General features: G+C 38.4%; 1 protein-coding gene across 4 annotated transcripts; it reads left to right on the top strand.

The window, feature by feature from the left end:
* Nucleotides 1–1298: 1298 nt before the first annotated feature.
* On the top strand, nucleotides 1299–12672 carry LOC143715758 (transmembrane 4 L6 family member 1). Of its 4 annotated transcripts, none has more exons than XM_077207493.1 (6): nucleotides 1299–2433; nucleotides 3850–4451; nucleotides 4555–4623; nucleotides 5515–5660; nucleotides 7357–7543; nucleotides 11694–12672. In XM_077207493.1, the coding sequence occupies exons 2-6, from the start codon at nucleotides 4281–4283 to the stop codon at nucleotides 11709–11711; spliced, it is 591 nt and encodes a 196-aa protein (XP_077063608.1). In that variant the 5' UTR covers nucleotides 1299–2433; nucleotides 3850–4280; the 3' UTR covers nucleotides 11712–12672. The 4 variants fall into 4 exon arrangements, with proteins under 4 accessions (XP_077063608.1, XP_077063609.1, XP_077063607.1 ...); XM_077207494.1 differs by lacking the exon at nucleotides 1299–2433 and having other exon boundaries at nucleotides 3464–4031; nucleotides 4234–4451; XM_077207492.1 differs by lacking the exon at nucleotides 1299–2433 and having other exon boundaries at nucleotides 3464–4451.
* The last annotated feature ends 959 nt before the right edge of the window (nucleotides 12673–13631 follow it).

Genomic DNA, 13631 nt, shown 5'->3' with positions numbered 1-13631 from the left:
AGAGTGTTGCCCACAGCGCCGCCACTGGCCGGTGGGCTGAATCGATTCATAGGATTTGATGAATCGATATTGAATTGAGAAACAAATAATTGCAATGCATTGATGAATCGATATTTTTACCCAGCCCTAAATGTAATCATGACTATTTTCATTAACCCTGCATTATTATTATTATTATTATACATTACCATACCTTAAAAAATATGCAATTACAGTAAGCACACCTAAAAAGCAAACAAATGAAATAGCCTTTGTTTATTCATTTCATGAATTTAAGAACTGCACAATGGCTAAAAACAATTGTACACGACACTATTAAACAGTAGTGCTAGCAGAGCTCTGTTAGCCATTTTATTGCAAAACAAAAACTGGTCAACACTGATCAATCTACTCTGTCAGGTAATCACTTAGTTCACATTTACAAAATTTTTTTATGCAGAAAATTCAGACAAAACTGATCTACTGAGATATTTTCAGCTTTAGCTTTTGGGCTCTGTCTGACAGCCTTTGTCCATCCAGATTTAGAAACAGTTTTTGAAACACCTCGAGAGTATGCTGCAGGTTGGATGGGTAAATCCAGAGCATTATACCCAGGGTTTGAAAACCTGTGATGGATTCAGCTGCCCTCACAAAGTGTTATGTTTGGTATTGCAGTACCTATTCTAAACTTCTTAAATCTGCCCCAGCCCTAAGTGTTTCTGTTTGTAATCCAAATTTAGTGGGATGTTTTGTTGTTTTAACCATTACACAGACACACAATATTTGTTTTTTGTGCTCTCCAACTTCAAGGACTGTGACGAGGCTGAGAAATCAAAAATGGAGATGGTCCTTGGGATCTGTGTGGTCCATCCAGAATGTGTACAACAACCACCAAAAGTGTCAATTGTAATTGAGAGAGTAGAGGTACTCTGGGAAATTCAGATTGTGCTGTGTGCCATCACTCTGCTTATGGGCATGGAGGCCCAGAGAGAAGGAAATGAATAGTTTAAATAAAGTCGTTATTTTTATTTTTTTTGCGCACAAAAAGTGTTCTCATCGTTTGATAAACTTAAGATTGAGCCACTGTAGTCACTTGGACTATTTTAACGATATCTTTAATAACTTTTCGAGGCCGGCAAGTTCCAATCCCTCAAGAAGCCTATGGAGGAGTATGGAGGAGTGATGCAGCGTTCAGATTTCATCAAAAATATCTTAATTTGTGTTCCGAAGATGAACGAAGGTCTTACGGGGTTTGAACAACATGAGGGTGAGTAAATACTGACAGAATTTTCATTTTTGGGTAAACTATCCCTTTAAGGTCATCCAATGAATGCCAATGAGCACTTTGTTGAGTGCATTACATTAACTAATATTCACAATAATAAATCAATACACCAGAGGATGCTACTCACCCCTGTTACAGTTACAGTTTATATAAGTAACAGGACTGAAGGTAACAGGACTGAAGGTAACAGGACTGAGTTTTTAGCATAGAATTAGCAAATACATGAAATATAGCTACATGGTATACATGCTATTAGCATGAGGATACTGAGCGAATTCTAGTGACTTACCAAAAAGTAGTATTTTTTTTTAAAAATAAACCAATAACCTCTAACAAATAATTTAGGTAACAGGACAGAATGTTGAGATTGACCTTTTCTAAGACAAGTGTATAGAAATATATAGAAAATATCAAATATATAAAAAAGAAAAAGAGAGGACTTACTTTTGGTCTTCACATTGCCTTCAGAAGATCCATATGATGCAACTTCCTGTTAAAAATGTGTCTTGTGGCATGGCAAAGTTTTTCAGAGGGGGGAATGTGTTCGACTAACAGTGAAAACCTGGGGACACGACTAAAATGTGTGTTTTATCTAAAAAATTTTTGGATTTCTCATGAAAAAAATATTTTAAAGCATAGATTGGATATAAAGTCACACAACAATGCAAACAAAATTTAAATTTAGTCATTAAATTCCATGGTAAGGTTTAGAGATAGAGGGTGGGGACATGCAACAAATGCTATTTTTAAGTGTTGCTAGTCTTTATTAAACCATGCCTTCTTCGAAAACACATGAACGCACACAGCAGATTTTGTAAAGCATCACGAGACGAAAGACAGCGTTAAACAACCTCATGTCTCAAAGCACATAACATTATAATAATAATAAACACCTGACTGCTGCATATTCATTTCGCCGTTGATCGAGTTGCCATTGAAATGCTTAAATTCGAGTCACGAACCGCTCCAAGTATAATGTCACGAGTTTCCATCTCTAACAAATTGCAGTAGTTATGGAGTGAACACAGCATAAACTGGTTGTTTTGGTTCAGGAGGAACTGTAAAAGGTGGCAGCAGTTTCGTTTGTGGTGCTCGGTGACTGACGTCTGTCTAACTCTGCATGAAGCGGGCTGATGACGTGTGATGTCTGTGCGAGCAGGTGCGCAGAGGTATGAAAATACATACGTTGACAGGCAGGTACAGTATGACATTGAATGCAATGATTGGACAAACATTTTATTGTCCTTTGCCTTCCACAGACGACATACAGTATATACATATACATACATTTAGACCGCTTAAAGGCACACTTTGCAGTTTTTCAAACTTCATAATATATTTCCAAGACATGAGAGATGGTACATCGACTTACAATAGGTTGAATGACACGTCTGCCATAGCCCGTCCGTGTCTGTATAGCTTTTACTGGCACTATGTAACTTCGGGGTTCGGGTAGTAACCCGAGCACAAAAAGAACACAAAATTCGACTGCTTTACGGCGTACGTCACTTCCCCCATCACCCCCCACTTCCTCAAATTCTGACGTGAGAGCCCAACTAGCGTTTTTTTTGCCGTCTGTATGTTGTTGTCTTGGCCGAAGCAGCAACTAAAACGAAGAAGGCAAAGGTTTTGTCGGAGGAGACTAGAAAGAGAAAAAGGGAGAGTGACAATATAAAAGGCCGGACGAGGATTAATATTGGTCCAGCGTTCGCTCGCTGGCATGAGCTAAAGGAAGGGGAGGGGTGCAGACACGAGTAAACATCGGACCTGCGTTTTCAGAATGGCGAAAAAAACCCGAAGAAAGCTGAGTGGTATTTACGACAGTAACGTTAAATACAAGTACTCTACAGCGACTCTAGGAGTCGCTGTTTGACAAAAACGGAAATCCTGCATAGTGTGCCTTTAACTTATTGATTGAAATCAGTATGTGAAAAGACTATTCCTGACTATATGGACTATATAAAAAATATTTTTAATGTTTTTAACTCTTTCCCGGCCATTGACTGAATTTTTCCGGAATGCGAAGATGATGCAGAAAAAAGCGATATCATATGTAATCATATGTATATGTTAAATAACGTAATCATTAACATTAAACAGCATATAAGTCAAATCTGCCTAATGTTACTGAATGAAATGTCGACCCAGGACGAGCTATCTGGCTGGCAACTTTTTAAAAGAACACTGGAGAGGAAGTTGCAGTTAGCTTAATGTAAAGGACACTGTGCGTAATAATAAAAAGTATTTTAGAGTTCCTGATTCTAGAATTCCTAGAGTCAGAAATGTCACCCATTTAGTGGAAGACAACCTTCATTTCTGTTTGAATTAAACAAATGATTATAATACCTAATCACAAAGTGTAGGAGGCAATAATGTAAGAAGTTATATTTTTAAATGGGATTCAATGATGTTTTTTTATTCCATAAACATAATGAATGAGACCTACTTAATAAATAAAATAAGTAAAGAGGTAAAAATTTTGGTGTCATAGAGTTAAGTTTTAGACATTTTGTCCAACATCACTTTCAAAAAAGATATACATTTTGATTTATGTGACTGAAACTGATTTCTTTCTTTGAAAGCAGGGTCATTGACCGCAGGGACAGGTGCCTGTGTGTGTCATACATGCTTTTGCTTACATTACCTTTAGTGGTCTCATGATACTGAACACTTTCCTGGTTTGCGACAACTTTTCACAAACTACTTGATAATTATTAGCCCCACCAGGAACTATTAGAACGATTTGTTAGTCAGCGAGTAGAGAAAGGTACAGGGAGAACTCAAAGAAACAGGTAAAATATGTTATTTTTGTTTATAGTAGCTGTAGTTTGTAAATTGAATAGTTTGTATTTTTATTCTTTTCCATTATTGTATGATCATGGACAATGCAGTAATAAAAATGGGAATGTTGCTCATCATTCAGTAACCGAATACTCTCAGTCTCTTCTGGTTCGTAATTTTAATACAAGAAAATTCTCTTTACGCCGATTAAGCAACAAACCCAAATCAGGTCATCATGTGTACGGGGAAATGTGCCAAATGCACCGGAGACCTTCTCTTTCCACTCGGCCTCTTAGCCATAGTTGCAAACATCTTGCTGTTTTTCCCCAATGGTGAGGTGTGGAGGACCGAGGAAATCACAGAAAAGATCTGGTTCTTTCCCGGGGTCATCGGGGGAGGACTGTTGGTGAGTCTGAAGCTTTGAGGGTATCTGAAAGAAAGAGATACAAGCCTCCATTCGCGTACTCTGTTCTAGAGTGTGATTCCTGTCATTTGTGTCCGTGTTGCAGGCGTTTTTGCCTGCTTCGGTGATGAAGGCTGCAGGGCACGAGGGGAACTGTTGTGCAAACAGATGTGGGGTGAGTAACTGCTCTCTGCTTGCACACACAAAGTTCAGATCTCTGATGAGGTGTTGGAGGCACTTTTTCTTTGTGTGAGCCGCATGTGCATTTGCTAAATCTTTATTCAAAAATGTGTAGCCTATTCTATAGAGTAGTCATCTTTATAAAGGTATCTTGCAATATGAGTGGCAAACTATTATGTCACACAACATGCAACTATTTTGCAGTAGAAGCACTGCAGTTCTAATGATCTGTTTAGCATTACATAAGGGACAACAGTCGGTCATATAATCTAATAACAAATAGATTTCATTAACAAACAAATAAATGAATGGACATTAAATGTTGATTTGGGTTTAAATTACTTGTAGAGATGGTGGGAGGATAAATCACAAGCACAGCGATGTATGAAAGATAAGTTTTCTGCATAAGCAGTCAGTTATAAAGCACTGGAAGACGGTCATTATTCAGAAATATTTTAGCGCTACATTTTGTGAATGACCAGTTAAAATCAAGGATAAAATGTTAAAAGCTTTGTTATTGGTAATAAACTAATTATTGTATGTGACACCCATGATTGAGGTAGGTGAAGAATATATGCTTCGATTCTTGGACAATGGACAAAACTAAGCTTTATTCATTCTTTGTATTTATCAGAAAAAAGTTCTTGAATATATCCTCGCATGTACAAGAGTTGCCATTTCTTTCAACATTTATTTGTGAACAGTAATTTCATCCGTTCAAAATCAGACAAACAGCATTTCATGTGACCTTAAAGTAGGCTACATTTGGCCCTGGCAAAGAGCGCCGTGAGAGAAGCTGAGCCAGTGGTTTATGTGTTTGGTCTGATGCGTGTGTGTGTGTGTGTGTGTGTGTGTGTGTGTGTGTGTGTGTGTGTGTGTGCTGCAGATGATGCTATCCATGCTGATGTCTGTGCTGGGTGCCGCTGGAGCTCTGTACTGCATGATCGTCTCTGCCGTTGGCCTGCAGGACGGCCCGCTGTGTGACACGGGAGACGGGACCTTTATCTACCCATTCTTAAACAGAACTACAGAGTAACGTGAAAAACACACACACGAGTCTTCTTGCATCTGCAGTCTTGACATCCGTACAGTCTGACATTAATGACAACTGAGATCCTACAGTGTGACGTAGGCTACTCTCCTACATAGGATCCTACAGTCCTACATGTTCGTACAGTTTGACAAGTCATAAAGGACTGTTATAAATTGACCGGTGTGCACCTGGCTTTACTCACCAACTGTCCACACCCAAAACCTTTTTTTTTCTTGGATTTACACAATTCACATGGGTCATACTTTTCACGGTGGGAAATACGGAGGAATCACATCCCTGCTTAACTTAGTTTCTTAACTATGTTTGTAATATATCGTCGCTGCCCGATGAAACTCACGTATGTCCAAAACGGTTACTTTTCAGGAAGTGAAAAAAAAACACCGTAATTTCAAAAGCAGTTGAACTTAGCGTTGCATACTTGGTACGGCATCTTTAAATGTAACCATATTCTTGCCAGTGAAATGATATAATCCACATTTGACCAAAATCGAGTTTAAATGGACATACGTGCCTATTTTACAGTAACGGTGGTCGATACGCTTTCTTCCGCTCATTAATTAGAATGGTCAAGTCGCGTTTCATATTGACAGATGAATAGGCTACGCTCAGTTTATTAAATACGCTCAGTTTATTAAATGTCTCTTGCAAACTATGAAGGGACAATGAATCAATACACTGACATGGCAATGCTAGACTGATACTTTGTTTGCACAGTCCTACCATAATTTTGTGCATATATAATAAACTTGAGAACAGTTGTCAAAAACAAACGTTTGCTGATACTTTACCTCACAGTGTTATTCGGCTATCCAATGCTGAGCTTCCAGAGACGCTTAAGATGAAACTTCACGAGACCGGCGAGATGCCTCAACAGGGTTGGAGATACGCGGCGTGATTGACAGCTTTGACACCAAATGGATATATGTGAAAATCAGATGACATGATTTCACAACTTTTCATTGGTCATTTAGATAATGTGAAGCATACTGTATACAGAAATGAACCTGGGCATTCTATCCATGACAAATCTCAAAATCGGCAAAATGGACATACCGTCATACCATCATGTTTTCATTGGACATCGACGATATATATGTATATGACATTTGATCTATTGGTAAATCTTTTGTCATTCGAGAAAACATTAAGAAATAGTATTTTTTGGTCTTTTAAGCATTAGAGCAGCAACAGCAGTTTGATAAAAGATTGGTGTTCAGTGTAATTGTCGGTTGGCAGGTGATGTAATCTATCAGTGTCACAATCAGGAACTAAAATACACAGAGATAATTAACCAAATGATAAGCGGCTGTGATGATTCATCTGTGTCCATAGAAACTAATGATTAGCAGGAAACTATGACAAAGGAGGACAAGTGACAGAACAAAACAAACTAAAAGTGCATGAAAATAAAACTAACTGAACAGAACCTTGACAATCAGAGTGTTGTGTGATTGCTGCAATAATGATAATTTCAACTGATGCAAACAGGTGTGCATATGTCACGTTTTAGTTTATTAGGATTTCGAACAAAATAGCTTAATGGCAGGAATATGCCGTCACTGTCATCACTCCTGCATGAATATGAGAAAAACACTGGCCTTGTGCAGTTAGAAGAGGCCTTTGAGGATACTTATTTTTGCAATGACTTTTTCCCCTTTGCTTTCCTCTGTTCAGAGAGAGTTACCTGTTTAACCAGACATCATGGATGGAGTGCAAGAGACCGCAGAACGTGGTGCTGTGGAACGTGGTCCTGTTTTCAATTCTGTTGAGCATCGGTACCCTGGAGGCTGTGCTTTTACTGGCACAGGTAGTCAACGGACTGATCGGATGTCTCTGTGGGACGTGCATGAACAACAATCAGGTTTCATGTTAACTCTCTATATTTCTATGTATGTAAAAATGTGTTAACTGTCAAAGTGTTTACTATACATTATAAGAGCCAAGTACGGTAACAGTTAATTTTGATAGTCAATTTTATTAAGTATTTAAGTATTTGGTCCTGTGATGAATAGCATTGCGAATACAAAGATCTGAACGGCTGCTTAAAACTTTTAAATACTGTACAGAAACAGAAAGTAGCAGCCTGGTTTATTTATAGGGTTACCACGGTAACCTGCTGTCACCGCCACGTGCTGTCAGAGAGTGAATGTGCAGTTTAATTAATTCTTCACTCGTTCCGCCATGCGTGCTCATGCGTGTTGGGCTTGTTTACATCAGTGCTCATGCCTCTTTGACGCAGCATACAGCGTTGTTGTGCATTTTAAACAGTTGATGTAAAGTATTCTTAAAATGCACTAGGGCTGCACAATTAATCGCAATAAAACCACACACGATTTGGCAAAGGCTACGATTATTTTATGTGCAGATTGTTAGTGCAGTGTGGCTGATCGGTAATAAATGCTGCTCCGTCTGAACACCAGAGGGCGTCTCATGCAGACACGCCATATATGCCCCGACGCAGAATTAGACAACACGCGTTATTCCAAGAAATCCCTATTGGGCATCATACTATCCGTAGCTGAATATACAGAAGATTGAAACATTTTGATTGATTAAACATGACTAATAAACACACGACTGCCCTTTTCTGTGTAAGAAGCCACATCATCTCACAGAAGGATGCTCAACCTTTGTTATGAAGTGAGTTTGGAGTAAAAGCATGTTATTAAAGGTTGTCTTTTGTTGGACAAGAGGTTCATAAATGCTTCTCATGTTTGGAAAGATGTTTGACGCGTGTTGCTTTTTCAAATGCACTTTATAAACCAAGTTTTGGATCTCCAGAGGGGCTATGAGGAGGACTGAGCATTTGTTCTCCCTGATCCGCTCGATGACCTGTGGGAGCATCGAGACCGGAGGGAACGAATAAAGGGGGCGGCTGGGCCACTTGTGGGCAAGCTTTTCTTTGGGTCCCTTTTCTTTGAAAAGAATATTGGGCAGTGAGCATTGCCTTGAGCATTGTCGAAGAGGTTGACCTATGCCTTGCCAAAGGTGCTCCAGATCATATGAACCATCTGAGGGTGGAGAGACCATTCCTCTGGGGGGACATTGTCTCTGGATGACATATCCGAGCCCTGGTTCAAAATGCCCGGTATAAACCAAGTTTTGGATCTCTGGAGTGGGGCTAAGAGGAGGACTGAGCACTTGCTCTCCCTGATCCCCTCGATGAATTGTGGGAGCATCGAGACTGGAGGGAACGCATAAAAGGGCCAGTTGTGGGCCAGCGTGTCCCTTTTCTTTGAAAAGAATATTGGGCAGTGAGCACTGTCTTCTGAGGCGAAGAGGTCGACCTCTGCCTTGCCGCAGGTGCTTTAGATCATATTAAGGAAGGAGACAGGACCCAGCAATAAACGTAGGAAATATGATCCTGAATACTTAAAGTTAGGTTTCACCTGGTCTGGGTCCAAGGCTGCATATCTGCCGCAGTGTGTGGTCTGCAAGGAGGTGCTAGCATGAGACTATGCAAACTTTGGCATCACATTGAAACTAAGCAAACAAATTTAGTGAACAAGCCAGTTCAGTTTTTTGAGAGGAAGCGTGATGATTTGCTGTCACAAAAAAAGCATAATACAGTCGTTTGGCACTATTCAGAATCAGAATCAGAAAGAGCTTTATTGCCACTATTAACATGAAGGCGACAGAAGCATCTTATCGTGTCACGCTACGTATAGCGAAGGCAGGCAAACCTCATAACATCGGCGAAACATTGCTTCTCATTGCATTACACATGTTAAGCATGTTTTGTTGACTTGTGGTTAGGCCTACTGATGTTCAGTGATTTTAAAAGTAGCCTCAATTAGGCCTGCATGAAGCTGGAAATGATTTGCTGTTGCAAAGAATCATTTATGAATGCAAAGAAGTTGTGGAAATAAAATGTCTTCAAACACAATATTAAAAAAATATTTAAATTTGTATCAGTTTTTATTGAAACTCACATTGCCTGGAACACACACAAGATGGCATTTACTGCAGTGGCGTGTGTGGGTTAGGGCAGGCGGACGGGATTTTGGGGAAGGGGGGGCTCAGCTGTCCTTACCTACTGTAAGGGGAGGCTCACATTAACCCAATTTAAAAAAAAAACCCTGCTCTAGGGGGAACAATGTGTTGTAGCCTTTCTCCTCAGTGCCATCAATAGTGCAAAGCGTTGCGGAAGTTGAAGTCTTTAAGCGCGCCATGATTTGGTCAGCTCGTAGTGTAGCTTGGGGAAGTAGGGTGCTGGTCTTAGGGGTCTGCTGACTCACCGGTAGAAACCACACCGTCGAGACGGCTTCTGGTGGGCTCCTGAGGCGGGGACCACTCAACGTCGAGGCCTTTGACAGCTTTAGTGAGGACGCAAATAAGTTCAGCATCCACGCTCACTCTAACGCCGTCTCTGCTGGCTTGGGATTGAGGGGCGGGGTCAACTGTCGAGCCCGGCCAGTCTTCTCCCTCAGTCCCTCACTTCCTCAGGCCAGTCCTTCTCCATCGCTTCTTCCGTCGCAGCTCGCGGAGGGAAGGAAGTGCAGGAGCGCGAGTGGCAGGGTCACCGTCCAAAAGGAGAGCTAGCCCCGAGCGCAGTATGGAGATGAGTAGGCTCTCGCAGTGCGGGCAGCCGCCATTGTTGAGTACAGGCTGTACGTGGGCGAGTCCCAGGCACGGGACGCAATCGCTGTGTCCATCAGTTTCATGCAAAAAAGCGATGCGATTGGTTCCCGCGTCTCAGCCGCCTTGCCATAGGTTCGTGCAGAGACGAAGTGAACATTCTTGAAAGGGAACTATCGTTCATACCCTCTGAATAAACGGTGAAAAGTATTACCTCAAGTATCCAGCACGTTTCGACAACATTGTCTTGCTTCCTTTGAAGTTGAGGTGAAAAAGCGGTTTTATTTCACTATATTGATTATTCACTATATGTTAGATTATCAGGTAACACTTTACAATACGGGTGCACTAATAAGCATTAATTCATGCTTAACTAATGCACAGATAATACTGAATTAATGTGTAACTAATGATTGTCTAAGCTATTAATTAATGATTACCACATAAGGAACTAATTAAGAGTCTGTATGGTTAATGTATTAGTTCATACATGAATTGTTATTAATCAAATATGTAATTGTGAATAAATTCCCTAATAACAATTTTTTTAACTAATAGTGTTAATTAATATGTTAATTACCTGAATGAGCCAAAGCCTTGTATTTCATCTTCCAGATAATACAGGTACACATTAATACATGATTAATTATTTCATTGTTAGTGCAAATTCATGTGTAAATTACAACAATTACTAAATGACTAGTTAATAATGATGTGCCTCAACAAGTAAAGTCATAACATAATGATACATTTGCAAATCATTAGCTAATGATTTATTAAAGCAGACAACTGGTAGTTGAAGTGCATAGCTTTGACTAATTGTGGTAATTAACAAATTAATTTACACTATTAGTTAATAAAAATATGTTATTAAGGAATTAATACACAATGACACGTTGCATTAATATCAATTAATGTATTACTTAATCTATTAATCATATATACTCTTTATTAGTTGCTGATGCAGTAATAATTAATTAATGGTTTAGTTCTTCATGAATCATACATTAACTCATGATTATCTGTGCATTAGTTAAACATGAATTAATGCATATTAGTGCACCCGTATTGTAAAGTGTTACCGATTATCATATTAATTACGCTAGCTTCACTCAAAATACAGCATGCTGAGGACATCTGCTGGTTAAAGCCGTGTAAATGCAACATGAACAGCAAAACCATAGTCAATGGCGTTTTACATACATACGCAGCGTGTGAGCTTAGAATAAACAAATTATCGTTCGTTGGTGTGGACGCAAATATAGTTATCGTTATAGTTATCTTTATAGTTATCACTCTTGGTGTGAACGGGCCTTAAGTTAAAGTGAAATAAAGTGTAACCCCAAAAACATTAAGCAATTGCTTTCAAAATTTACTTACATGTTGGTATTAAAAATAATATATTTACAAATAATGTATTGCTTTGGCTTCAGCAGACGCAGTTGGCATGAAAACCAAAGAACACACTCCAGTATGTGGGATCTTCACAGTAATACAGTAGAACACAATCTACAGATCTTCAGAAACACATGTGAAGTCTACTAAGGTTTCACTAGACTCAGATGATGTCATTTTCAGTTTTTGTGAATGATGCCCTTGTCTTCAAAAAATGAAGCCTTTGACACAGGTAATTTATCTATAGAAGGTCAAAATATCTCAGATGCATGACATTCATTTAATAGGCTACTGTAATATTCAGCTATCAAATATCATAATAAACAAGTCTCAGGGAAAAAAGTATACCCATGTTACTGACATAACCAAATATTGATATCAGTAAAGATTAATAATGTAGTCAGTTCATTGCAATGAGAAATTCATATTTCAACTAATAGATTTTTAAATAAACACCTATTGTCAGGATTATGTTTGGTTTATTTGTCTTTTTGTTTGTGTGACATGTATTGTTTCTTGATGACTTGTATGTTTCTTGTATTTCCTTTCCGTTTGGTCTTGATTATTCCCCTGTTATTTTCCTTGGTTACTGATTAGTTACACCTGTCTCGTTTAGTTCCCTTGTTTGCTACTGTGTATTTATGCTCCCTGTTTTGTTCAGTTCTTTATCGGTCGTCGACTATGTTGGAAATGTATTTAATAGTTTCTCTGTATTTAGTAGTTGTACATCATCGTATAGATGATGCTGTTGAGGGTAAATCACCTTTAATCGAGTTCATTGATTATACCTTGTGGTAGTGATGGTGAAATGAAGCTTTGTGAAGCACTGAGGCTTTCCCCTCAAGTGTATCGTAAATTGGTTCATTACTCAAAGCTTTTCAACACGGTGCACACTAACGACATCTTGTGGTCAAAAAGTGGAAAAGCTACCTTTCCCATTTATTTTATTTTATTGTTTTATGTAATAAATCACTTTGTGCTATGAAAACCACAAAGCAATAAACATCATTAGTGTTAGTGTTGATGTTTACACAATGTATGAACAAATGAGATCTGTGAATCAATTTATGAAAGAATTAAAACATAGGACAAATTAACTCTGCTTTGTTCAACAAATGCAGCCTTAAAACCTTAGCCGTAGTCCTAAACCTATGAGTTCATAGGCAAGGCTCATATAGGCATATATAATCAAAATAAAAGAAAACTATTGTGGAATGGTGAAGTGCTGTGAAAGTGCTTGTGAACTGGGGAGTTGGGTAATTGAAGAAATTAAAGATTTTTATTAAGGAACAGGACTTGTTCAACAGTGTGGGGGTTAAGTCTATTTCTTTTTTTATTTACTACTTCCCCTGCCTTTGAGAATATTCTCTCACGGGACTGAGGAGGCAGGAGTGCATAAACATCCCAGGGCAAGATGCAGATAGACACCCTTTGAGTAGCCCCATCAATCATTTGTTTTCTGATCACTGCAATACAGTCAAGTATTTAAAATATAACTGAATAAGTATTATAACTATGCACTATTTAAGATGTCTCATTATAAATACAGAAATTGACAAACAAATAAATGAATGACTGATCAGAAGTCTTATAGTTGTTGGTCCACTTCCAGATGTGTTTTCATGTTTAGCTCTAAAATGTCTCAACAGTGACGATGTGTTTTTATTATAAGAAAGCTGTTGAGAACATATTAGGCACTCAACCTACAGAAGGTGGTCACATTAACTTAAGTACTTTTTTCATATACATAATGTAGGCCTATTATTTAACATACTGTTGATTATACACTGAATATGCATAAAATTACATGTAAATATCAATTTACATAATTAATTATTATATTTATTTTATATAAATTTTATAAATCATAATTCATTTTAAAATCATATTCTTATGACAAAATAATAATAATAATAATTAGCTCGCTGTATTTGTGGATACGACCTGAAAACGCTTGGCTGGTTCCATGCTGAAAA

The sequence above is a fragment of the Siphateles boraxobius genome, unplaced genomic scaffold, assembly GCF_051911475.1.
Source record: "Siphateles boraxobius isolate OS27281-9 unplaced genomic scaffold, OSU_SipBor_1 6, whole genome shotgun sequence".
Lineage (NCBI taxonomy): Eukaryota > Metazoa > Chordata > Actinopteri > Cypriniformes > Leuciscidae > Siphateles > Siphateles boraxobius.
The sequence above is the reverse complement of the archived record's forward strand: the minus strand, read 5'-3'. Positions and strand labels throughout refer to the sequence as shown.